At 35.8% G+C, this 27,173-nt stretch overlaps 1 protein-coding gene across 2 annotated transcripts in view; it reads right to left on the bottom strand.

The window, feature by feature from the left end:
* The window catches only part of CHIC1 (cysteine rich hydrophobic domain 1), a 42,120-nt gene extending 23,835 nt beyond the window's left edge, over positions 1 to 18,285 (bottom strand). Inside the window, exons 1-2 of one of the 2 annotated variants that reach the window (XM_070291837.1) lie at positions 17,797 to 18,285; positions 4,039 to 4,093 (exon numbers count right to left, since the gene is read on the bottom strand). In XM_070291837.1, coding sequence (XP_070147938.1) covers positions 4,039 to 4,093; positions 17,797 to 18,089 — 348 coding nt within the window. In that variant the 5' untranslated portion in view covers positions 18,090 to 18,285. The remainder of the gene's footprint in view (positions 1 to 4,038; positions 4,094 to 17,796) is intronic. The other variant, XM_070291838.1, reaches the window with a different exon arrangement.
* Positions 18,286 to 27,173: the final 8,888 nt, after the last annotated feature.

The raw sequence follows: 27,173 nt of genomic DNA, 5'->3' as shown, positions 1-27,173 counted from the left end.
TAGAAAGAACCTCCTTCGTAGAATGCTTTGAGAAAGGAAGTCATTGAATCATATCTCTGATTAGATTTGGTTTGCATGGAGTATCAACTGAAGGTTTGGGTCAGGTAACTCAACAGTGTTAAACTCCACAGGTTTTCTACACATTCTATTCTACATAAAAGGATAATCTGCTACATTTTGAATGCAAATTTAATGGTTTTCAATTCTTTAGAGAAAAAAATGTTCTTTTTTAAAATCTAGGTACTAAGTTGCTATCTTCATTTACCTCTTAAACAGTGACATTCAGCTTCTTTTTTCCTAGTGAACCAGTGAGCAACCAAATAGAAGATAAGGAAAATGTATTTATATATTTAGCTCTAATCTGTAATATAACATTATCAATTTTCTTTAAATTGTATATCTAGAAACACTAATACATTTTAAAAATATGGCAAATTTTGATATACTCATATTAAATCTGTCCATTTACAAATTTAAGTACCTGGAATTAGAATTTAAATTTTGTTTAAAAAGTAAAATTTTTATATATAAAAAGTATAATTTTTATAACTTTTATTTAAAAGTGTGTAAGCACAGACAAAAAAAAGTAAAGAATGAGGCTAAAGCCAGACAAGAATCCAAAAAGTAAAACTTGATTTTTGTTTAAAACACTGTGAATGAAATAAATTGCATGCCAAGGTATGTAAAATTTGTTATAAGATTTATCTTTCATTACATGCTTCTGGAAATGAATTAATAAAACCATTTCTAAAATGTGGCAATTTTCCTTCTTCCCACCAATTTTCCACATGTAATACATAATATTCATAGCTTGTACTCTATCACTATGGACAAACTAAAAACTAAAACATTTAAGTTTCTAAAAATGACAATTCAAATTTTTGGAAGTCATAACAGAAACATACTGAAAATAAAACTTTTACTAGAATTTCAAACAATAAACTAAAATCTGCATTTTGACTTTAAAAGGAAGCCAGAATTGTCTTTGAAAAAAAAAATCTGTATTTGAATAACAGTAAAAGTCATAAAACAGAAATAAAGGCATAGGAAATGAGAACTGGTTAACTCCCAAATTTAAACAATGTGAAAGAAATGTTTAGTTAACTGTGTGGAATCAGAGTTAATAACATTTTACTCATTTACTTTCATATAATTTGAGTATCACTAGTAATGAAGGTTAGATGGAAGCCTTTTACTTTGTAGCTGAACGGCAGGTTGTAAAGAAACATTTAATTCCTCTTGACTTTCTTAGAAAAAAGAAAGTCACATCATGAAAGTGGGGGAAAGGGTCATAATATTTTATAACAGGATGCAAGACACTTTGCAAACAGAAGATAATCTAAGCAAAACCCAGCAGGACTGATTTGTCTCCTTCAGTCATGGGGAACACAACCCCATCAATCACTTGTCACACTGGATCACAATAGTAAAGGTGGATTTTATGGTTTACAATTCCCAACACTGCACGCTAATTTCCTTGTAACACCATTTAACGGTTTCAAGCTGAGGGCTGGAAGCTTTTATTTCTTTTCGGAAATTCTGTGGTTCTTTCATTTTCTGGTCACCAAAATTTGTATGTATACACCTGTTTCATACATCCTGACTGGACTCATCTTTAGTGAAAGATAGAAACAATCTTTGCTTAATTTAATGTAAAAGATTATCTTTTTTATTTATATTAAAAGCACTAACACATAAGAAGCACAAAATTAATACTAAGCCATAGAGCTTAACAAAATGGCTTTTGAGATTTTTGGAATTCACCCTGCAATTTTGCTTAGTTTAGGCATAAAAGCTATTTAAGAATTCCATTCATGCTAGAATACTGGTTTTATAAAATGCAGATTTAATTTTCTATTTTTGCTACTGCATTTATTCATTGTGAAATATATTTACACTGCTGCTCAGTCTGGAATTCAAACTTTTTTTCTTTAGCTTTTTTCTGAAACATGTAAAAATTTTTTTTCTGTTTCTTCTTCATAGTTATCAGAGATGCATTTTGATAATCCAAAATAACATTTACATGTGAAATAGTGCCTACTGGAGAAAAATAATCTCATGAAAGAGAAACTAAAGAGAAAACAAAGCCACCATATGATTTTTCAAAATCAGACTTTCAGAATTCCTTCAGTGTTTTCCATCATCAAACACTAAACTAGGATCACTGTATCATTTATCCTCATTCAAACATATGAGAAATTTTGTGCATTTAAATAATGTACACTAGAATAAATATCCAATCATTATGTGTTACAAAAATGGTCAGCTGAAAAGAATGGATGTCTTTAAGAACAGTTCATATCCAGCTTAATATTCCTGGTGCGGCTGCTTAGTTGCTTCAGTTGTGTCTGACTCTGTGCGACCCTATGGACTTCAGCTTGCCAGGCTCCTCTGTCCATGGGATTTGCTAGGCAAGAGTAGTAGAGTGGGTTGCCATGCCCTCCTCCAGGGGATCTTTCAGACCCAGGCCCACATTGCAGGCAGATTCTTTATTGATGAACCACCAGGAAAGTCCAATATTCCTACTTCCCTAGTTTGAAGAACTGTACTATTCTTTGTGCTGGTGGAATTTCAGTTTTTAGAAGACTTGGAAAGCTGAAGAAATATTCTGAAGATCCCTTGAGCACATAAAACTGGCCAATTTCAAAGATGGAAAGATGGATAAGTCTTATACCTGGAAACTCTATTCTCTGACTTTTTCGATTATTCAGTTTTTAGAATTACTTAGAACTGTAATTCAAACTCTTTCTAATTAAACCAATATTAAAACTGGATGCAACTGCCCAGACAACACATTTGACAGCAACAAGGGAAAAATAAAGAACAAGTTTTCCATTGGAGATATCTTAACTCACATTATTTGTCTTTAATTTTAATATTGAATTTGCCGTCTTTCTACAAACAAATTATTATTCAAGAGATTTTTTTTTCCATAGCTATTTTTCCTTGGAAAAAAATTTATCTAAAACAAATCTAAATCTGAACTGCTGCTTAAATTGGTGAATTATTCTATACGATCAAGACAGGAAGGTATAACATACTAGAAAATGAGGCCAAAATCTCAAACCAAAGGGCTCTTTGTAACCTAAAAAGATAAATGGCCACATATTTTCTAATGTTCATTTAGCCAGGGACTATCACTACTTGTTTATTACTGTATGGAATGATTTGACATTATACATCAGGAGAGAGAACAAATTATTGGTGGGACTGAGAACAAAAAATTACTCAGAAGAACAAGGTTAAAGTAGCAAAAGCAATTAAAATGGAAAGATGTTGAGTAGAGAAAACTGGAAAAACAATCAGGGTGAAACTAGGATATACTGATGAAGAATTGTCAATAACAATCACAAACTTACACTGTGAAACTGATAAGTACCTGACAATACACTAGGTGTTTTATATATTCTCTTTTGTCTTATCAGAGCCTTTTCCTTTGGCCTTAGAAGTTAGCATTACTGTTTTAAGAGGATTTTCCAAACACTTTTGAATCCTAGAAGGTCTCTGAAGATTGAACCTCAGTGCTAAAAGATACTACTGAGTGTAGAGGAACCAGGAAACAAAAAGGTAGTAACAATTTATTGCAGTGAGTTTAATTATAGAAACTCAAACTGTCTAAAAAGCAGAAAATTTTGATGGTTTTTATGTACTGGTATAACAAATCACATCACAGGATACTTTAAAATTCACAGAGTGATATAAAGTTGAACAATAATTTTGTTAACTCTAAAATCATTGGAAATTACTGATCTAAATTAAAACAATTATAGCTACCAGTGCTGAGAAAAAAAGGCAAAACTGAAAAAACTGAATAGATAAGTAAATGATAGCTGGCATTATTGGACAATGAACAAAATAACTGGTCACAGGCTAGTAGTCATGGAGACAGTTTTCAGTCACTAATGATACAGCCTAAAATTATCCTGGCCTCTTACTATTAGACTTCATTACAGTGCATCAAAGCATCTGTCATAACACTAAATCAGCCATAAACCAATGCTTTTAGAATTGAAAAGTTCAATGCAAACTCTCACTTACCTTCCCTGTTAGAACTGAGGGAAATTCAGTATCAAACTTGTTGCTCAAGCCAAACCTTAAAAACAAAGAACAAAATACATTCTACCCAGCGTATTTAACTCTTTTCCTTAAAAAAGTTACAAAGCCATGCATTTTTCCTTTGATTTTGTGACCTAAAAGCATGTCCTAAAAATAATTTGATATTTATAGAAAATAAGTGTTGGACTATTAATCAAAATTAAAAGTAAAAGGAACTTAAGGAGCCAATGTTAAAGTAGGATTCCAACAAGAGCCATGATATGAGATTAAAAAATAATACAGAAACACTGATATAGAGCTGGAAATATTATAATTTTTGATTGAAATATTTCTGTTAAAACCCATTTTAGTTGATAACTGTTGGAACTGATGGGCCGTATGCGGGAGTGGATTATACTATTTTTTTCTACTTTTGTGGATATATAAACATTTTCCTAATAAAAATTAATGTAGCTTTTGGAACTATACAGCTTGATAACTTATGATCAGTGACTACTCAGATACTCAAAGGTTGATCTTTATGAATGGCTTTTATGTACACGCAAACAATTTTAAGAAAACAGATCCCAGCCTCAAAAGCTCTGACTTTCTTCAAGTACACTCACTGAAATCTATACTATGTCAAGATGATTTTTATAAGCCTTCCTTCACCTCCTTGTTGATTTCAGTAGGTACAACAAAAGTCACTCCCTGCAGGTTAGATGATATAACAGAGTGACTACAATTTATGTTAGTGTAAGCAAAAGGAAAAAAAAAAAACATCCAACAGTTATTAAGAACTCATTGTGAGGTAGACAATAATAGCAACAGTTACCAGTAACTATCTATTTACCAGGAGTTAGACACTGTTATAGGTAAATATATTAACTCTAAACTTTACAACCCTGCAATAGAGGTATTGTTATCTCTGTTTTACAGAGAAGGAATCTGACAGAAAATTTTTATTTCAAAAATTAATTAATTAAATGATTTGCCCAAAGTCATTATAGTAAGAGATTGTTTATTTATTTATTTATTTTGTATTCTCTTGTGCTTGGTCGCTCAGTTGTGTCCAACTCTTTGAGACCCTGTGGACTGTAGCCCACCAGGCTCCTCTCTTCATGGGGGTACTCCAGGCAAGAATACTGGAGTGGGTTGCCATGCCCTCCTCCAGGGGATCTTCCCAACCTAGGGATGGAACCCAGGTCTCCCACATTGCAGGCAGATTCTTGACCCTTTGAGCCACCAGGGAATAAGGACAACCAAAATTCAAATGCTAATCCTTAAATTCTTTCTGTCCTATATTAAGCTCCTGAAGAACAAAAACTATGGGTTATTTACTTTGTTATTTTCCATTATGCATAACAGCACAATGGAATCTAAGCGCTTAATAAAAGTTTGTTGAACGAGCTATTGTGTGTACTGTTTGATTCTACTGATATATGGCATTTTGGTCTTAGGGTTATTTTATAGACATCTTAAGAATCCAATGTCCTATTAAAACTGTGAGAATAACATAGTCTCCTTGTATTATTTATGCTAATAGCTCCTTTACAAGGACCCAAGTGAGTCTTTTTTTTAAATATAAATTTAACTTTTTTAATTGGAGGTTAATTACTTTACAATATTGTATTGGTTTTGCCATACATCAACGTGAATCCGCCACAAAGACAATATACCTAGTAGCTAGCAGCAAGGAACACATCCGTGCATAAATAAATTTTACTTTATATGTTTAAAATGTATTTTGAAACAAAAAATTCTAGCTTTTAAAAGAGTTGAGAAAACTAATTAGCAATTATAAAAAGACCGTAACTTCATTAAAAATGTCATTACTTCTCTAGGTGTCAGTACATGTAATGAAAACATAGTATTTTCAGAATAACATCCTCATAATAACATTTTCTTTAAGTCTTTATGTAGAGGAGTACAGTCAAACTTAAAACAGTACTCTTGTACATAAATTTTTATGACAACTTTCATGTACTGTTTGAGAAATTGATAACTCTAGTACTATTTATATATTTGCAATTGTGTACTAAGTGATCAGTAAAACAGCAAATATTTAACAGAGCAAGAAACATTTCATTTAAATAATATTTAGCTAAACAGTGGCTTTATCGCTAGTCAGGAAGATGTAAATCAATTCATTATTCCACAGAGTTCTTATTGTATAACAAAGAAACAGATATAGTTTTCATGAAAATAGACATGATACATTTGAAAGTAGAGTTCTATTTCCATTCTTATATCTTCTCTTTTATTTTTTAAATCCAGTTTTATTTATGTATTTATTTATGACCATTCCACCTGGATGTTAGTTTGACAGGGGATCAAACCCGTACCCCCTGCAATGGAAGTGTGGAGTCCTTTTCCTTCTTGCCTTTTAGATGTTTATAATGTGTTTATAATGTTTATAATGTGTTCCTACCCCTATTAGAGATTGCTGCCATTATAGATTTTTTTCAAGTTGCCATTCTTTTATCATATACCAAATACATAGAGGATATAGACATACGTGTTCCTCAAAATATATGGAATATTTCTATTATTAAAAAAATTAGCTTTCTATTCTCTCTTTGCATTTATCATCAGACAAATGAACTTTTGCCTCTGTTTCCATTTCCTTAATATCCCATCCTTTCTTAATCTTTTGAAGTTTGTCTTTTGATATTATTTTATTGAAAATAATTCCTTATTTGGAAAATTTATTTAGAAAGACAAGTTCATCTTATTTATTGCTAAATTCAATACCCTCTTTTCAGAACTTCCCCTCCTGACTTTGCAGTCTGTGATGCTGTTTACCACTCCTTTCTCAACACTCTCCCATTTGTTCACTCTCTCCTAACACTCTTATCTTTTCCCAAAATTTAGCTTTTAGTCATCTGCTTCTCTTTCTAAAGGAATTATAATAGTTCATCTATTTTAATAGCTTTGAAAAATCACTTCTATTCTGATGACCATCAAATCTATATCTCTAATTCTATATTTCCCAACATGCTCTAGACCCTCACCTCTAATTGCATACTAAAAATTTCCATTCGGAATAATGCCTTTTGCAACAAGATGGATGAACTTAAAGGTTATTTACTAAGTGAAATAAGTTAGAAAGAGACAAATACCATATGATACCACTTATATGTGGAATCTAAAATATGACACAAATGAACTTATTTATGTAGCAGACACACAGACATAGAGAACAGACTTATGGTTGCCAAGGGGGAGGGGAGTGAGGGAGGGATGGAGTAGGAGTTTGGGGTTAGCAGATGTAAACTAACATATATAGAATAGATTAACAAGATCCTAATATATAGCACAGGGGACTATATTCAATATCCTGTGATAAACCACAGTGGAAAAGAATATGAAAAAGAGTACATACATATGTAAATAAATCACTGTCCTGTACAGCAGAAATTAACACAACATTGTAAATAACTATACTTGAATACAATAAATTAAAACAACAACAAAAATAAAAACTTCCATTTGGATATCTTTATACCTCATGTGAACACATCTAAAATTAAATGTTACCTTTTATTTGAAACTGGCTTCTTCCTTTCAAATTCTTCATCTCTTTCAATGGCGCATTGACTCTCTTTAACCTAGATCCTAGTATCATTTTTGTACCTTTTATTTCCTACTTTTCACACCTGGCTTATATCCAAGTGGTCCCAAATACTGTCATTTGCTCCTTTGAAATCATTCTTATAACATTTACTTCCTTTCCACTGCCACTGTTACATTGGCTCTTTTCTTTGTTTATGAGGTTTCTCTTGCTTCCTCAGTTCAATTCAGTTTAGTCTCTCAGTCGTGTCCAACTCTTTGCGACCCATGGACTGTAGCACGCCAGGCTTCCCTGTCCATCACCAACTTCCGAAGCCTACTCAAACTCACGTCCATTGCATCAGTGATGCCACCCAACCATCTCATCCTCTGTTATTCCCTTCTCCTCCTGCCTTCAATCTTTCCCAGCATCAGGGTCTTTTCCAATGAGTCAGTTCTTTGTATCAGGTGGCCAAAGTATTGGAGTTTCAGCTTTAGCATCCTCTTCTTGGTTTTGCTTTCTCTCCCTGGTTTAAATCCAGTGCAGCCTTTAAGGCTCAAGCCAAGTTTCAACCCCTGCTGCAAGTCTTCATGGATTTCCCTTTCTCTGAACACTGATAGCCAATTTTAATCTGTACTATACAATTCAAAAGTATTAAAGATATTTTCCTTTATTCTTTGCTGATCCACATGAGTTTCTTAAAGGCAAATTTCCTGTTAACTTTGTAAAGCAAGACCTACAGTTTGCTTTTTTTGTATTCTTCATAGTGTTTAGCTCAGTGCTCAGGTTCTCAAAAAATTCTTGCTAAATTCACATTATCAATTTTCTCCTCTAACATAAAAAGAGATTGTCTTTTCTAAAACATAAAAAGTATATTAGAAATGGTAAAGCAGGGAACGTTCAGGCAGTCCAGCGGTTAGGACTTCGTGCTTTCACTGAGGAGGGCCCAAGTTCAATTTCTGGTTGGGGAACTAAGACCCTACAAGCTGTGCAACATGGTCAAAAAAATTAAAAAAATAGAAACAGTAAGGGAAGATAAGGAAATGGCATGGAAGTCATTTTACTTCTTAAAATACTCCATTATGGCCTACATTTATCTACTTTAAAAGGTATAACGGTAGGCAAACTAGGCCCAATATATTCTCATGCTGCTGTTAAGTTGCTTCAGTTGTGTCTGACTCTGCGAGCCCAGAGATGGCAGCCCACCAGGCTCCCCCGTCCCTGGGATTCTCTAGGCAAGCACACTGGAGTAGGCTGCCATTTCCTTCTCCAATGCATGAAAGTGAAAAGTGAAAGTGAAGTCGCTCAGTCGTGTTCGACTCTTAAAGACCCCATGGACTGCAGCCTAGCAGGCTCCTCCGTCCATGGGATTTTCCAGGCAAGAGTACTGGAGTGGGGTGCCATTTCCTTCTCTGATATATTCTCATAATTTTGGCTAAAAGGCAGTAGCAATTGCATTCTTGCCTACCAGCGATTTTTTTCCTTAACTTTTACAGTAGATATTAAGCACCTAAAATGAGTACTTAAATAATCTTTGGCACAACATTTTACTTAGTAGCTACTAGGAAAATGTTGATATGGCTACTGCTAAATGATGAACATCTCAGCACCATTAAGTTAATAAGATCTGTGAGTTCACAGAGGTTAGACAAGCTCATCTACCCATTAGTGAGTGATGAGTGAGAGACATGAGTAAAGATGTGGAGTTTCTCAGCATTAGACAGAAACATTTGAGAACTGCTCACATTTTCATTTTATCAGGTTCATTACATAAAGAGTGTATTATGTGTTTGAAGCTGACCCAGCTGGTGGTTGTTAATGATTGTATTTGTCAAATGTCTGCAATGTCCCAAATTTTAATTTCTTGCACAGTTCTCTGCAGTAAAGGAAACTGAGGCAAAGAAAGGTGGGTCCTCTAGTTGTTCTTCCACTTTTCTTCCTCTTTACACCTCGCACTGTCTTTAATTCTTTTGAAAATGGCTGTACATCAGCCTCTGAAAATCCTACACAAATTTTAAGTTTATATGTTAAGTTGTTTAAGAAAACAGATAAAATGTATTAAAATTCTGCCAAAGGAAAACACATTTCACTAGAAAACTTTGCACTTATAGTAACACTGTTTCTGAAGCAAGTGCATTGAATTCTATTTACTATACCAAGAAAAAGGAAAGTCTATGACATATGATTAAAACATATTTTGAAAAATTAAATTTCTTTAATCTTCCATATGGAAATATGTCTTGCTGCTCTGTAAAATGACAAATTACTATAGCTTCAGTATTCTCAAAGCCTAAAATCTTATAAAATATTTACCTTAAACATAAATTAACAATGCTTCACTGTAATTTCTCAAAGACAGCTGTTTATAGAAGAGGCAACATTTGCAGTGCTATTTCACTTTTTGCAGAAATGCACTGTTTGACAAATTTGGCTATCTTTTTAAATTCTATATGTAATAACTTCAGCTTTTTTGGATTAATTTTAATGAGAATTTTATATATCTGAGCATTGGTAAACTCTCATCTTTACTGCTATATACCTCTACTATAGAGAGTAAATAATTATATATTTTAAGAAAAATAAGGAGTTTAGTAATACCTAAAAATAAGAAAATAATCTCATGAGATAAAATTTTTCTTGTATTTCAATACACTGGATCCAAATATTTACCCTAAAAATATCAAGAAGAAAAATGATAGCTATTAAGCTATATCACTCAGATGTATAGTGTTTTTGAAATAACACTTACAAGAGACATTTCATTATTTCTGTTTTCTAAAACCTTAAATCCGTGGGTGCTAACTTAGCCATGTATGTATTTTTATTTGGAAAAAGATAATTAAATATCCATTTATGATCACCATCATCTCAGATTTGGAATTACAATTATTGTGGTTAGGTCATTCAACTTCCCCCAAATGGTAATTCATTGATAAAGTATTAAATAACTCTTGTTAAATATATTTAATATTAATTAGAGATCTCTTCAAGAAAATTAGAGATACCAAGGGAACATTTCATGCAAAGATGGGCATAATAAAGGACAGAAATGTATAGACCTAAAAGAAGCAGAAGATATTAAGAAGAGGTGGCAAGAATACATGGAAGAACTACACAAAAAAGATCATAATGACCCAGATAACCACGATGGCGTGATCACTCACCTAGAACCAGACAGCCTGGAGTGAGCAGTCAAGTGGGCCTTAGGAAGCATCACTACAAACAAAGCTAGTGGAGATGATGGAATTCCAGCCGAGCTAGTTCAAATTCTAAAAAGATGATGCTGTGAAAGTGCTGCACTCAATATGCCAGCAAATTTGGAAAACTAAGCAGTGGCCATAGGACTGGAAAAGGTCAGTTTTCATTCCAATCCCAAAGAAAGGCAATGCTAAAGAATGTTCAAACTATTGCACAATTGCACTCATCATACATGCTAGCAAAGTAATGGTCAAAATTCTCCAAGTTAGATTTCAACAGTACATGAACTAAGAATTTCCAGATGTTCAAGCTGGATTTAGAAAAGGCAGAGGAACCAGATATCAAATTGTCAACATCTGCTGGATCATAGAAAAACCAAGAGAATTCCAGAAAAACATCTACTTCTGCTTCACTGACTATGCTAAAGCCTTTGACTACATGGATCACAACAAACTGTGGAAAATTCTTAAAGAGATGGGACTACCAGGCCACCTTACCTGCCTCCTGAGAAATCTGTATCATGTCAAGAAGCAATAGTTAGAAACGGACATGGAACAATGGACTGGTTACAAATTGGGAAAGGAGTATGTCAAGGCTGTATATTGTTACCCTGATTATTTAACTTAAATGCAGAGTACATCAGGTGAAATGCCAGGCTGGATGAAGCACAAGCTGGAATCAAGATTGCTGGGAGAAATATCTATAACCTCAGAAATGCAGATGACACCACCCTTACGGCCGGAAGTGAAGAGAAACTAAAGAGCCTCTTGATAAAAATGAAAGAGGAGAGTGAAAACTCTGGCTTAAAACCCAACATTCAAAAAACGAAGATCATGGCATCCAGTCCCATCCCTTCATGGCAAATAGATGGGGAAACAGTGGAAACAGTGTCAGACTTTATTTTCTTGGGCTCCAAAATGGTAACTGCAGCCATGAAATTAAAAGACGCTTTCTCCTTGGAGGAAAAGCTATGAGCAACCTAGACAGCATATTAAAATGCAGAGACATTACTTTGCTGACAAAGGTCCACGTCAGTTCAGTTCAGTTGTCTCTCAGTCGTGTCCGACTCTTTGTGACCCCATGAATCACAGCACACCAGGCCTCCCTGTCTATCACCAACTCCCGGAGTTCACTCAAACTCACGTCCATAGTTGGTGATGCCATCCAGCCATCTCATCATCTGTCGTCCCTTTTTCCTCCTGCCCCCAATCCCTCCCAGCATCAGAGTCTTTTCCAATGAGTCAACTCTTCGCATGAGGTGGCCAAAGTACTGAAGTTTCAGCTTTAGCATCATTCCTTCCAAAGAACACCTGGGGCTGACCTCCTTTAGAATGGACTGGTTGGATCTCCTTGCAGTCCGAGGGACTCTCAGGAGTCTTCTCCAACACCACAGTTCAAAAGCATCAGTTCTTCGGCACTCAGCTTTCTTCACAGTCCAACTCTCACATCCATACATGACCACAGGAAAAAACATAGCCTTGACTAGACAGACCTTTGTTGGTAAAGTAATGTCTCTGCTTTTCAATATGCTATCTAGGTTGGTCATAACTTTTCTTCCAAGGAGTAAGTGTCTTTTAATTACACAGCTGCAGTCACCATCTGCAGTGGTTTTGGAGCCCCTCAAAATAAAGTCTGACACTGTTTCCACTGTTTCCCTATCTATTTGCCATGAAGTGATGGGACCAGATGCCATGATCTTAGTTTTCTGAATGTTGAGCTTTAAGCCAACTTTTTCACTCTTCTCTTTCACTTTATCAAGAGGCTTTTTAGTTCCTCTTCACTTTCTGCCATAAGGGTGGTGTCATCTGCATATCTGAGGTTATTGATATTTCTCCCGGCAATCTTGATTCCAGCTTGTGCTTTATCCATATAGTCAAAGCTATAGTTTTTCCAGTAGTCATGTATGTATGTGAGAGTTGAATCATAAAGAAAACTGAGTGCCAAAGAATTGATGCTTTTGAGATGTGGTGTTAGAGAAGACTCTTGAGAGTCTCTTGGACTACAAGGAGATCAAATCAGTCAATCCTAAAGGGAATCAGTCCTGAATATTCATTGGAAGGACTGATGCTGAAGCTGAAGCTCCAATACTATGGCCACCTGATGTGAACATCTGACTCATTGGAAAGACCCTGATGCTGGGAAACATTGAGGGCAGGAGGAGAAGGGGCCAACAGAGGATGAGATGGCTGGATGGCATCACCAACTCTATGGACATGGCTTTGAGCAAGCTCTGGGAGTTGGTGATGGACAGGGTAGCCTGGTGCGCTGCAGTTATGGGGTCACTAAGAGTTGGACACAACTGAGTGACTCAACCGGCTGACTGATCTTATTAAAATAAGAAAACCAATGTGTAAAGTTTATATAAGTAGACAGGGTATTCGGACACAAAGAGTCTTGCTCAACAAAGCTTTCAGAGGTAAGCCCATGCCATACCCTTCCCCTGTACTCCTCAATCTGGTAGTATCTTTGTATCTATGCTCAGAAACATAACTACTCTCCAGAGGATGATTCTACAACACACACTTGTTGAGGCCCTATAATACAGCACACACTATGGTGGGCATATTGAGTTTTACTAAAAGAACTAATATTTATTCAAGTCACTTTTACTCTCTACTTCAGGGAAGGCACTGTGGTAGGCACTGAAAATTCAGAGGGAACCAGTGATTATCCTGCCATTTCAGCTTCCAATTTAGCAGGGGCAGAGAAGACTCACAGGAAGTGGTGACCACATATGGGGTAAGAATGGTGGGTGGTGGAATTCTAAATGAAGGCCCCAGCTTGAGCAGAGGCAAAGAGATAAGAAATAGCACGCTATGAATAAGAAAATACAAGCAGTAAAGGGAGATGTCAGGAGATCAGGCTGATGGATAGGCAGGGTCTAGTCATATATTCCATGCTTCAGAGCTTAGACTTGATCCTACAGATGAAGAGAAAAATCACAGAAGTCTTAAACAGGAAAGTGGTGTCTCCATTTAGCAGCAGACTGAGGGACGACTTGATGCACATGAGTTTGGGTGAACTCCGGGAGTTGGTGATGGACAGGGAGGCCTGGAGTGCTGCAATTCATGGGGTCGCAAAGAGTCAGACACGACTGAGCGACTGAACTGAACTGAGGGATGGATGTGAAGGTGATAAGATGAAGACAAGATGAGGAGTAGAGTGGTGAAAGGGGCTTGAATCAGGGAAGTAAGTAGTGGTAGGGAGGAAAAGAAGAAAAATTAAAGCCATATATTGCTTATACCCACTGATTTCTTAGATGTTAGAAGACTGAATGGGGGAGACGAACCACTTGCCAGATTTAACTGAGTTGGAGAACTCAGAAATAGAAGGAATTTTTTGAGGGGTTGGGATGGGGGTGTGAGGATATGTTGTAGGTGAGGGGAGGATGAGTTCTGTTTTGAATATATTGAATTTAAAATGTCAGTGAGTCATTAGGTGAGGAAGCCCAGATAAGAGTCTTAGCAGGTCTGGTATAGCAATACATATTTGGGAGACATCAGATAACTGAAACCATGGGAACCAAGATAAGGCCACCTATCTAGATAGAGTAAGGAATGAGAATAGTGGGATGAGAACAAAACTCTGGAGATCACTGGTATTCAAGGAGCAAAGGAGGAAGAAAAACCCATGAATGAGACAGTTCAGGAATAACCAGAAAAATATAAGGAAACCAGGGAGAGTAAAGTGGCCAAGAAATTCCTAGGTTTGTTTGGCTGGTAAAATGTTTTGTTTTGTTTTTTAACAGAATTTGAAACCCTTTAGGCAAAACACATACCTTCCAGTTCAACTAAGGCCCATCATTACTCAAGCTGCACCATTTTCTGTGACCTGTCTTGCCTCTGAAGGCTTGTGTGTTTGTGACCCTTGGGGTAAAAGCCTCTGAGAAGGAGGGAATCATTATAAGTCTCATAAGCAATACAGAGGACCAGAAAGATAGAAAATGGAAGATGCCCATTAATTTAGCAACAGAAGGTCATGACGATCTTAATGATGCCAGTTTGTCTGAGGTCATGGTGGCAAAATCCAGGTATCAGAAGGGTGAAGAGGAAATAGACATAGTGAATGTAGCTACTCTTAAGAAATCTGGAGAAGGAAAAGAGATTAGACAGTAGCTAATGGGGAACATAGGTCTAAGAAGGCTATTTTTAAAGAATTAGATTCTGAATACAGTTATAGGCTGACCTAATAGAGGTCAAGTGAGGTAATAGTACATAGAGAGGGGCTGCCTGGAAGGAGGTTGCAAAAGAAGGTTTTGGAAGGCATCAGTGGAGGGGTGAGCTCTGAACAAGTGGAGGGACTCCTTGACCTCTGAGAGTGGAGAAGGAGAGCATAAAATTCAAACCTAATTAAGATCCAATGCAGGTTTTTCAGCAGGAAAGTGACATTTTAAACTGTGTTTTAAGAAAATTAGTTTGGCGTAAGCATCCAGATGGACTGGAGTGGGAAGAGGCAGCAGACTGTGGCTTCAATTCAAGTAGAAGATGATGGTGACCCAAACTAGCAAGGTGCCAGTAGAATTGGAGAAAAATGAATAATTTAATAGACTTTGTAAAAGGCATGAAGACATAATTCTGGGACAGACTGGCAATGGACAATTTAAGGAGAAGGAAGAGTTAAAAATGACTCAAGGACTTGAAATATTACCTGGGAAGATTGGAATGGTAGTATCAGAGTCAGAAATGGGGCAACTGGAATGCACAGCCAATGTAAGGAGAGAAAATATTAGGTTTAAGATATACTGAATTTGAAGTGATGGTTCTCAGATTTTAAACTTTGAAAAGAAACAACATCCTCTAAAGAACAAGTGACTATACTAAGAATGAATAAAATAAGGGTGGGAGAGAATAAGAAATATTTCATTCAGATAGGGCAACTAATACTCCTATGTCAGAAAAAATTTGATATATTAGACATTTAAAAATTAAGTTAACTATTTCCTAAGGACTTGACTTTATCTATTGTAAGGAAGATTTTACTATCATAGAAAGACCAGTTTCTCAGATCCAGTAAAATTTTCTCCTAAACATTCAACCCTTTTTTTTTTTTCCTCCAAATCTCAGACATTTAACATCAAATGTTCTTTCTAGGTCAGAGAACATGTACAACTAAATACTTTTCCAAACTACGTACATTGGTTAGCAATTCAAGTACTGGTTTGCTGCTTTTCAGGTTTTGCCTTCAATTAATGCCAACAGTTACTAAGAGCACCACTATTTCACGCTCTTTATTCCATAATTTTTAAGCTAGGAGGGACATTACACTTATCAAAAGGGCCTGAGCATGGCAAGTGTCAGTGCTTTGCTTTTAATTGAAAATAGATTTATAAGTTGTGTGAAGAGTAAAATGAAACCACAAATAAGTTTTGGAGAACTTAAATTCTGTTTTCTTGTTTGTTCTTTGTTTTCTGAATTTTAGAAAATAATGAGGGGAAGGAGTGTTGGAATATAAAATTACGGACTAGAATAAAAAATCTTTTTCTGTTTAGTCATGTGAAATAATCTGCATGAAAGTAAACTTTGGTGCCAGAATCATAATCAATTTTAGTAATAGATTGTCTCCGTAGTGATGAAAGGAATCTAAGTAAAACTGTGCAGTAAGCTGGCATCTGAACATTGTAGACTATCTGCAAAATTCTTGAACCAAAAAAAAATTGTGTTAAACTTGCCTTACCAAATGGCAGATCTAAAAATCTCCACACATTCTTCCACAATTTCAAAATCTTTTCATGCAAAGATCACAAAAGTATATTACAATCAAAATACTCAACATGTTAAAATTAAAAGCTAACATGATGAGGGGAGGTGGTGCATATTACATGATTTCAGATAATATGAAATCAACTGAAAGTCAATGTGGTAGGTGAGCCATTATCAAAATTATAGGCAGCATGACTTATTAGGAAAAAATAGTCCTGTTTTTTAAATTCAGTAAATGACAGCATATTTAATATGATGAACATGATATAATACTCAAACTTCCAAGTATTTACAGTCCACTTCATTACATAAAAATGAGAAAGCACTCTTCAAAGCCCAGAAAACCACTACATTTTTCTTTGGCTTTGCAAGTACTATGCTATGAGGGCCCTCTCCTTTTTCTCAAATATGATCCAAGATTTCAATTTTTAAAAACTCTGCATAAGTTTTCAAAAAATCATTCTCAGCTCCTAGGGGATTGATGTCCATACATATTTAATGTTTGCATATTTACTATTTGCACATACAAAATCTCCTGAAGGTATCTTAAATTATCTCAGAGGTGAAAGACTTTAGAAACCATCTAACTCCAAACCCCTTATTTTATCGATGGAGATATTACGGCCCAGAAATAGGAAGTAACCTGACCAATGTCAAGGGCCAGTAAGAAGTAAAGCTGGGACTAACATACAAGAGCCCTCACTCTCAATCTATTGCTCTTTCAACGTTTCATAGCTGCCTCTCAATCTGAACATCTAATTGTGTGATATTCAAGGAATGTCAGAGTGATCAACACACAGAAAGGATTACTGTATTCATTTACATAAGAATTAAACAGAAGAATGGATGCAAATATAGGTGAGTGGCTATTCTATAACGTTATTCACAAAATATATCCTGTTTCTGTTTTGAAGAGTCCAAGCCTCGGTCTTGTCACTTGTTACAGCAGTCACCGTGTTCCACTAGACACCAATCTTAACAGCAAAGAATCCGCTGGTACATCCTGCAGTTTAGACTATTCTCGCCAGCATACACAGAAGCAAGGAGACTCACCTCTACTCCAGTCCCTTTGGCTCCAAACCCCAGACTTCCCTGTCTTATACTCACTCTTTACCTCGTGTTGGCGCATCGCATTTGCATTCTCCTCACTTCCTTTACACCTATCTCCTTCAGTTTCTCCATTTAGACCAGGTGTCCTTTTCTAACTGTAGCCTCAGTCAGCCCTCCCCCACACCACACGCCCCTCGATCGCCTTATTCCTCTGTCGCCAAATCTCAGCCTTTTCAAACCCCATAGCTCCCTCTCGCTTACACAGTGATGTGGCCGGCGCCCCGCACCAATACAGGGTCGGGGGCATATCTCCGTAGATGCTCTTCGCTCACTACCCGAGGCGGGGGCGGCGTTTCCTCCACTTGCTCCTCTTCTTCCTCCTCCTCCTCTTCGTTTTCTTCTTCCTCCTCCTCCTCATCTTCCTCGTCATCGTCAGGCCCTGATACCGACGACGACGACGACGGCGACGACGACGACGTTGCCGCTTCTTCCTCCTCCTCCTCCAGTTCCGAGATGGTATCGAACTCCGCCATGTTGGGCAGCAAGATGCTCATCACGTGACCTCTCTATCGCCGCCACCCTCACGGAGAAGAGTGTGAACCTGCTGAGGTGCAGAAAGAGGAGGGAGAACTTAACGCAGGGAAACAGGAGGGGTGTAGGGACTGGATTTAAGGAGATGCGCCTGCGTGGTGGGGTGGACGTGGGGGCGGGGGGGAGACGCGAGGGCACAAGGGAGAGAGAAGCAAAATCAGTGTACGCTTGCGCGGCTCCAAGGGAAAAAAGACGTTAGAGGTGAACTCCAGGGAATTATCGAGGTCCGGTATGCGGGTGCTGCTCTTAATACTGCTGTTTGGGCTTCTGCTGCTTGTCTCCCAGGGATGTATCTTCTGATTTTACTTCCTACTAATTAATAATGGTATTATTACCCGCTTTGCCTCCAGTGCAGAGAAAGGATATTCTATAAAAGTGAGGTTAGAACTTTGCCCCGTATATCTTAAAATATTCACCAATCCCTTACATTTGCTCAGCATTACAGTTTAAAAGACTTTTGCTGCAGAACTTTGCCACACCCTGGGAGGCATTTTTATTAACATTTTACTGAAGGGGAAACTTTCTATTACTTCTTCTACTATGTAATACTTATGGAGGACTTACTAAGTGTCAGGGACTGTGCTAAGTGCTGTATGTACATGTCTCATTTAATACTAAACAACCCTATGAAATATGTACCGTGATGATTTCATTTTACGCATGGGAAACCTAGATGCAGAGAGAAGTAACTTGCCCAATGCTTCTGATTCCAGAAGCCCAGTATTCTTAACTAAAGGGCTATACTTCTAAAGTTGTTTGGAAGGGCTTCATAGAGTGGTGCCTTTTGGGCATTTTGAAAGATGTTTGAATTTTGGAATTTATTTTTTCTTTTTCCGCGGGGAGAAGGGAAATGGGGGGAGTAAAGGGAGCGTTCCAACCCAAGGAAACATCGATTAACATCATCCATTTTCCAGACATTGGGCTAGACTCTAACATACAATACCTCAATTAACCCTTAAACAATACTGTGGGGGTAGGCATCATCATCATTATTTTATAGATGACAAAGCAGTCTCAGGAAGTTTAAGTAATGTATTAAGGACTCTGGTGACCTTTCGTCTAAGATTTTCTTTTTCAAACGCCTGCGTCCTTACATCTGCTAAATGTTACAGAGATCACATATTTTGAGTTTCCAATCCATGTTTCAAACTATTTCATATTTGGCAGTAGCACAAAAATTCATGCCATAATTCAAGGATCATTAAGACAATAAAGTAACACAGCTGCAAAGTAATAAAACAAATACTGTAATCCAGGTATTCTAATAGCAGCTTCACTGCTCTTTCTGCTACAAGATGGCTGCATCCCAATTAGTTGATGGGACTGAGGAAATAGATATAGCCAAGCCACACTTTAATGTAGGGTGAGTATTATATTAACAGTATAGCAGTGAAAACAAAGCATTTAGGCTGTCTGAGGGAGGAAGAAATTAGTTCTATGAAAGGGACTGATCAAACCATCATTATCAAGGAATTTGTGTTATTAAAAAAAAAAACTTGTACTCAAAAACTTGATTATTTTGGAACTTTAAAAATAAGTTGCAAGACTCTCAGAAAAAAAATCTAAGTTTTTATAACAGAAAGAACTTTATCTACTAACCAGAAATTGTAATTAAAGATGGAATGTTAAAGAATTTTATAATAGACTTCTGTTAGGTCTGTTATCTTGGGCATTGATAATGTGTCATATGTCATTTATCAGAGCAAAATACCTTGGACTTAAGATCAAATCAATATTCTGCACCAGTTCTCTTTCTTTTTTTTTTTTAAATTTTATTTTTTATTTATTTATTTTTTTAATTTTAAAATCTTTAATTCTTACATGCGTTCCCAAACATGACCCCCCCTCCCACCTCCCTCCCCACAACATCTCTCTGGGTCATCCCCATGCACCAGCCCCAAGCATGCTGCACCCTACGTCAGACATGGACTGGCAATTCAATTGCACCAGTTCTCTTTCAAAAAGCAAAAAACAAAAACAAAAACAAACCCACAGGCAATATTAAAAAAAATTTCCATCTTATATTATCCATGAAAGTCTACCAAGTCAATCTCTAGAGGGAAGTATTGTGCTGATGACTGCTTAACTGGTAGTTTCTTCTTTTCACCACTCAGGATTAGACTAGGTAGTGTACTTGTGATAGGTATAAATGAGATATTGGAACTATGGTGAAAGTGAAGAAATTAAGGCTGTGGGAGATGGGAGGGAAGGAGAGGAACAGTGAAATTCGATAGTCAAGATGCAAAGAAGCCCTTGACAGTCAGATATCAAAAGGACAAAGCAGTTATGCTTTGAGAAACTCACAAGTATAGTTAAATCTGCGCATCTGTTTTTGCTGCATATATGGTGGGCTGAAAAGGCATATATGATTTCAAGCTTAATTTGTTTTGGAGAACTATAGGAGAATTTGGAATTGGTCAAGCTGAGAAAAACACATTTTTTCAGCAAAACACAAGAACATGATTTTCAAATGATACTTTAGCTGCCATCAAGGATAGTAAAGCTAGGAGTGGATGGAGAAGAAAGCACACAACTTCTGTCCAATGTGCTAAGCAGTGCATGGGAGTAATTGTCGCATCTGATGGCAGGGGACCTGAGGCAAGAGATCACAAGTTTAACTGTTTGAGGGGGTGGATTTCAACCTTAAAACAGCTGAAACCAATTGCAACTTTTGAAAAACAACTTTCTTCCTCCCTCCCTCCTTCTGTTCCTTCCTTCCTCTTTTTCTTTCTTTTTCTATTTAGATATTTATTTATTAAAGCATATGACTTGGTGATTTTAGTGAATTCACAGAGTTGTGCAACTATCACCACAAACTACTTTTAGAACATTCTGTCACATTCAACAGAAATCACAGTCCCATTTTCAGTCATTCCCCACTCTTTACCCCAGCCCCAGGAAATAATTAATCTACTTTCTTTCTGTATAGATTTCTTTTCTGGGCATTTCAAATAAATTGGACCATACAATATGTGCTCTTTTGTGTCTAGCTTCTTTCACTTAGCATAATATTTTTGCGGTTTGGTCATGTTGTGTCTTGTATGAATACTTCATTCCTTTTAATTGATGAATAGCATGCCTTTGTAAGGATATATCACATTTGGCTTATCCATTCACCAATTGTTGTCATTTGGATTGCTTCCACCTTTCGATATTATGAAAATGCTGTTACAAAAATTCACATACAAGTCCTTGTATAAGTATATGTTTTGATTTCTCTAGGGTGGATACCTATGGGTGGAATTGCTAGGACATATGGTAAGACTGTTTTGAAGTCTTTAAGAGAACTGCCAAAGTGTTTTCAAAGTTGCTTACTCAGTTTACATTCCCATCAGCAATGTATGAGGATTCCGTTTTTCTCCACATCCTCTCCAAAATTTGTTATTGTCTTTTTGGTTATAGCTATTCTTGTGGGTATGAAGTGCTATTGCATTGTAGTTTTACTTTGCATTTCCTGAATGACTAATGATGTTAAGCATATTTTCACGTGCTGCTTGTTCATTTACAAATGAACTTTCTTATACTTTCTTTGATAAAACGTCTATTCAAATTTTTTGGTCCATTAAAAAAAATAAACTTTAAGATAATTGGAGATTCACATACAATTGTAAAACATAATACAGAGAAGTCCCGTTTATTCCTTTACTCAGTACCCTGAATGGTAACAACTTCCGTAACTATAGTACACTACCACAACCATGAAACTAACATTGACACAATCCACCATCTTACTCAGATTTCTAGTCATACATGTACTCATTTGTGTGTGTGTATTTAGTTCTATACAATTTTATCACAGATGTAGGTTCATTTAACCACCACCATAGTCGAGATACAGAAGAGTTATATCACCACAAGGATACCAGTTGTTATCCTTTTATAATCACATTCTCCCTTCTCATAACCATTAAGCTGTTTACCACCTTTAATTATTATAGTTTCAAAAATATTATATAAATTGTATTATACAGTGTGTGACCTTTGGGCATTGGCTTTTTTCACTCATTATTCTTCTGAGAATCATCTAGGTTATTGAGTATACCAATGGTTCATTCCTTTTTATTGCTGTGTACTATTCCACAGTATGACTGTACAGCAGTTTGTTTACTTATTCACCTACTGTTTCCCCACATTTTGAATATTATAAGTAAAACTACTGTGAACATTTGTGTATAGCTTTTTCCTTCTTAAGACGTTGGTTATTTGTTTACATATTATTGGGTTATAAGGTGCCTGTTTTTTATTCTAGATAGAAATTATTTATCAGATATATGGTGTACAAATATTTTCTCCCAGTCTGTGGCTTGCCTTTTCATGTTGTTAATGGTGTCTTTTGAACTAAAAAAGTTTTAAATTTTGATGAAATTCAATTTATCAATTTTTCTTTTATCACTTGTGCCTTTGAAAATATATCTTAAGAAATTTTTGCCTAGTGCACTGTCAAAAAACTTGGTCTTTGTTTACTTCTAAAAGTTTTTCTAAATATCTGTGATGAATTTTGAGTTCATTTTTGTGTATGGCATGTAGCATGGGTCTAAATTCATATTTTTCCATGTCCCAGCATCATTTCCTGAAGACTGACTTTTTTTTCCCCTGTTGAGTTGGCTTGATACCTTTGTTGAAAATCAGTTAACCATAAATGTATGGGTTTATTCCTGGACCCTTAATTCTATTTAGTTCATCTATATCTATCTTCATGCCAGTACCACACCACCTTGAATACTATAAATTTTGTTAAAATTGGAAAATGTAAGTCCACCAAATTTGCTCTTTTTCAATAATATTTTGCCCCCCCCATCTTTTACATTTCCACAAAAATTTTAGGATCATCCCATCAATTTCTTCTAGAAAAAACAAGTGGAATTTTGATAGTAATCACATTGAATCTGCATATGAATTTGGGAATATTGGCAACTTAATAATGTTAACGCTTCTGATCCGTGAAGGTAGGATACCTCTTCATTTATTTAGATCCTTAATTTCCTTCAGTGATGTTTTGTAGTTTGCAGTGTACAAAATTTGTAGTTTTTTTTGTTAAATTTATTACTAAATGATTTTGTTCTTTTTAATACTATTGTGAATAGAATTGTTCAATTGATTTCCTTTTGGATTGCACATTGTTAATTTATGGTAATACAATTTATTTTTGTATATTGATGTGTAGCCTGTGTATGTGTGTCTATGTGTATGTGAAATCTTAGGATTTTCTACATATAAATTGTGTAACCTGTAAATAAGCATAGTTTTATGTGTTCCTTTTCTTCTCCTCTCCTTCTCCTTCTCTTCCTCCTCCTCCTCTTTCTCCTCTCTCCCTCTCTTCTTCCCTCCCTTTCTTGCCTGATTAGTGAATAGTGAAGTCGCTCAGTTGTGTCCGACTCTTTGCGACCCCATGGACTGTAGCCTACCAGGCTCCTCCATCTGTGGGATTCTCCAGGCAAGAGTACTGGAGAGGGTTGCCGTTTCCTTCTCCAGGAGATCTTCCCAACCCAGGGATCGAACCTGGGCCTCCCGCATTGCAGGCAGATGCTTTACCATCTGACCTAGCTTTAAATTTACAGTAAAAAAATATTGAACTGAATGGTTGAGAGCAGAATTCCTTGACTTGTTCCCAATCTCAAGAGAAAATAACTTAGTCTTTCACTTTAAAAAAATTATTTATTTATTTTAATTGAGGGCTAATTACTTTGCATTATTGTAGTGGTTTTTGCCATACATTGAGATGAATCAGCCATGGGTGTACATGTGTTCCCCATCCTGAACCCCCTTCCTACCTCCCACCCCATCCCATCCCTCAGGGCCATCCCAGAGCCAAAGCAGTCTTTCACTTTTAAGTGTGATGTTAGCTGTAGTTTGTGTGTGTGTGTGTGTGTGTGTGTGTGTGTGTGTGTGTTTGGTAAGTGTCCTTAATTAGGTTGAACAAGTTTCCTTCTATTCCTAGATTGTTGAATTTTTTTAAAAAATTAAATCAGTAATGGGTCTTGGGTTTTTATCAAATGCCTGTTCCATGTCAATTGAAATGATCATGAAGTTTTTGTTCATTATTCTCTTATATGTTTTATTACATAATATAATTTCTAGATTTTGTTGTTGTTGTTGTTGTTTTGGCTGCCTCTCGTGGCATGTGGGATCTGAGTTCCCTGACTAGGGATTAAATCTGTGCCCTGCAGTGGAAGCATAGAGTCCCAACCACTGGACCAACAGAGAATTCCCTGATTTTCAATTCTTAAACCCACTTGTCACTTTTATATGTGGGTTGATTCAATTTCTTAATATTTAAATTTTTGCATCTATCTTCATGAGGGATATTGGGCTCTATTTTTTCCATGTGATATTGGTCTGGATCTGGTATTACAGTAATGACAGGCTTTTATAATCATTTGGGGATTTTGTTTTCCCTTTTCCTTTATTTCCTGGGAGAATATGTGAAGAATTGTTATTTTTCTTCTTTAAATGTTTGAAGGAATTAACCAGGCCCAGGCTTTTTTTTTTTTCTTAAAATGGGTAGTTTTTAGTTACTAATCCAATCTCTTTGTTAAAAATCTATTCAGATTTTCTATTTCTGCTTAAGTCAGTTTCAGTACTTATTGTCTTTCTAGGAATTTATCTGTTTCTTATAAGTTGTCTGATTTGTTGGCTTAAAATTGTCCATAGCATTCTCTTATAATCCTTTTAGTTTCTGTAAGTTTAGTAGTAATAGCTCATCATTCACTATGATTTAAAAATTTTTTATTTTATTCTTCTTTCTTTATTAATTTATTTTTTTATCTTTTGGCCATGCCACACAGTATGCAGGATTAGTTCCCTCATCAGGGATTGAACTGTTGAAGTGTGGAGTTTTAACCATTGGACCACAAGGAAAGTCCTGTCCTCATTCATTATGACTTAGTAATTTATCTATTCTCTCTCATTTTTCATGTTTTCAATTTTGTTTATCTTTTCGCAGACTCTTTACTGTCTGAGCAACCAGGGAAGCCCCTTTTCACAGAACCAACTGCTGATTTCATTGATTTTAAACTATTTTTTCTATTATCCATTCCATTGATTTATGCAGTAATTTTTATTATTTCCTTCTTTTTGATTTCTTTATGTTTAATTAGCTATTTTCTTCTATTTATTAAGACAGAAATGTAGATTATTGATTTGAGAGCCTTCATATGCATTATATTTACTCCTATTAATTTCCTTTTAGGGACTGCTTTAACTATCAGAGAAATTTTTCTCTGTGTGTTTTTGTTTGCATCTAGCTCAAAATAGTTTCTACTTTCCTTGGTGATTTTTCTTTGACCCATTGGTTATTATGAAATGTGTTGTTTCATTTCCATATATTTGAGGATTTCCAAAATTTTGTCTATTGCTGATTTCTGATTTACTCCCAGTGTTGTTTGAGACCACAAATTGTGTGATAGCAGTCCTTTTAAATATACTGAGACTTGTTTCATGGCCTGTCACATCATTTACTTTTGAGAAAGTTCCATCTACATTCTGCTCTTGGTTGGATTGTTCTAAAAACGTCAGTTATGTGTACATTATAGTGCTCTTCATGTCTTCTATGTGTTGTTCAGTCACTAAGTTGTGTCTGACTCTTTGTGACCCTATGGACTGTTGCACCCCAGGCTCCTCTGTCCTCCACTGTCTCCCAGAGTTTTCTCAAATTCATGTCCATTGAGTCAGTGATGCTATCTAACCATCTCATCCTTTGCCACCCCTTTCTCCTTTTGCCTTCAAATATCTTCCATACCCTTATTGATTTTTTTGTCTCATTTTGCTGTTCATTTCTTAGAGTGGGTCGCTGAAGTCTCCAAATATTATTGGTGAATTTTCCATTTCTTATTCATTTTTGTTAGCTTTTGCTTCATGTAGTATGGGACTCCTTTGTTAGGTGTAACTATTTTTTCATACTGTATTTTAAATTGATCCTTAATAATTATATAATATTCCTTTATATCTCAAGTAAAAATTTTACTTTTTGTATTACTGTAGATACTTCAACTCTCTTATTGTTGCTATTTCCATAATATTTTCCCATTCTTCTACTTTATTAAAATTTTTATTGATATATCATTGATATAAAACATTGTATAAGTTTAAGATGTGCAACATTGATTTCATAAATTTATATTGCAATAATATTGACATTGTAATGATAGGTAACACTTCTGTCATATCACATAGTTATCATTTCTTCTAGAGGTGATAATTAGAACAATTAAGTAGAACAATTAAGATCTACTCTGTTAGTAAGTTTAATATTTGTAATACAGTTTTGTTGTCTGTAATCACTATAGTGTATATTATATCTCTAGGATTTACTTATTTACTGCTTGCTAAGTATGTACCCTTAAACAACATCTCTCCAATTCTCAGTCTCCAACCTCTGGTAACCACTATTCTACCTTCAATTCTTTTGCGACCCCATGGACTGTAGCATTCCAGGCTCTTCTGTCCTCCACGATCTCCCAGAGTTTAGATATCATACAGTAGTTTGTTTTTCTCTGTATGACTGATCTCAGCAAAATGTATGCAAGGTCCATCTGTGTTGTTACAAATGGCAACAACACCAAATCTTTTTATCCACTCAACCACTGATGGATACTTAGGCTGTTTCCATATTTTGGCTATTTTGAATAATACTACAAAAACCATGGGAATGCATATATCTCTTAAATAACTTGTTTCCATTTCCTCTGAATATATATCCAGAAGTGGGACTATTGAATCATGTGGTAGTATTAGTTTTAACTTTTTCTTGAACCTCCGTACTGTTCTCCATAGTGGCCAAACCAGTTTACAATCCTACCAACAGTGTACAAGGATTCCGTTTTCTCCACATACTCACCAACACTTATCTCCTGTCTTCTTGGTAACTGCCATTCTTAAAAGTGTGAGGTGATATCTCATTGTGGCTTTGATTTGCCATTTCCTTGATGAATAGTGATGTTGAGTACCTTTTCATGACCTACTGGTCTGTTGGATATACCTGTTCGATTCTTTGGAAGAATCTCTATGTAGTTCCTCTGCCTATTTTTAATTAGATTGAGTTGTGTGAG

Source organism: Ovis canadensis, chromosome X (assembly GCF_042477335.2).
Source record: "Ovis canadensis isolate MfBH-ARS-UI-01 breed Bighorn chromosome X, ARS-UI_OviCan_v2, whole genome shotgun sequence".
Lineage (NCBI taxonomy): Eukaryota > Metazoa > Chordata > Mammalia > Artiodactyla > Bovidae > Ovis > Ovis canadensis.
This window is presented reverse-complemented; position numbering and strand designations above follow the sequence as displayed.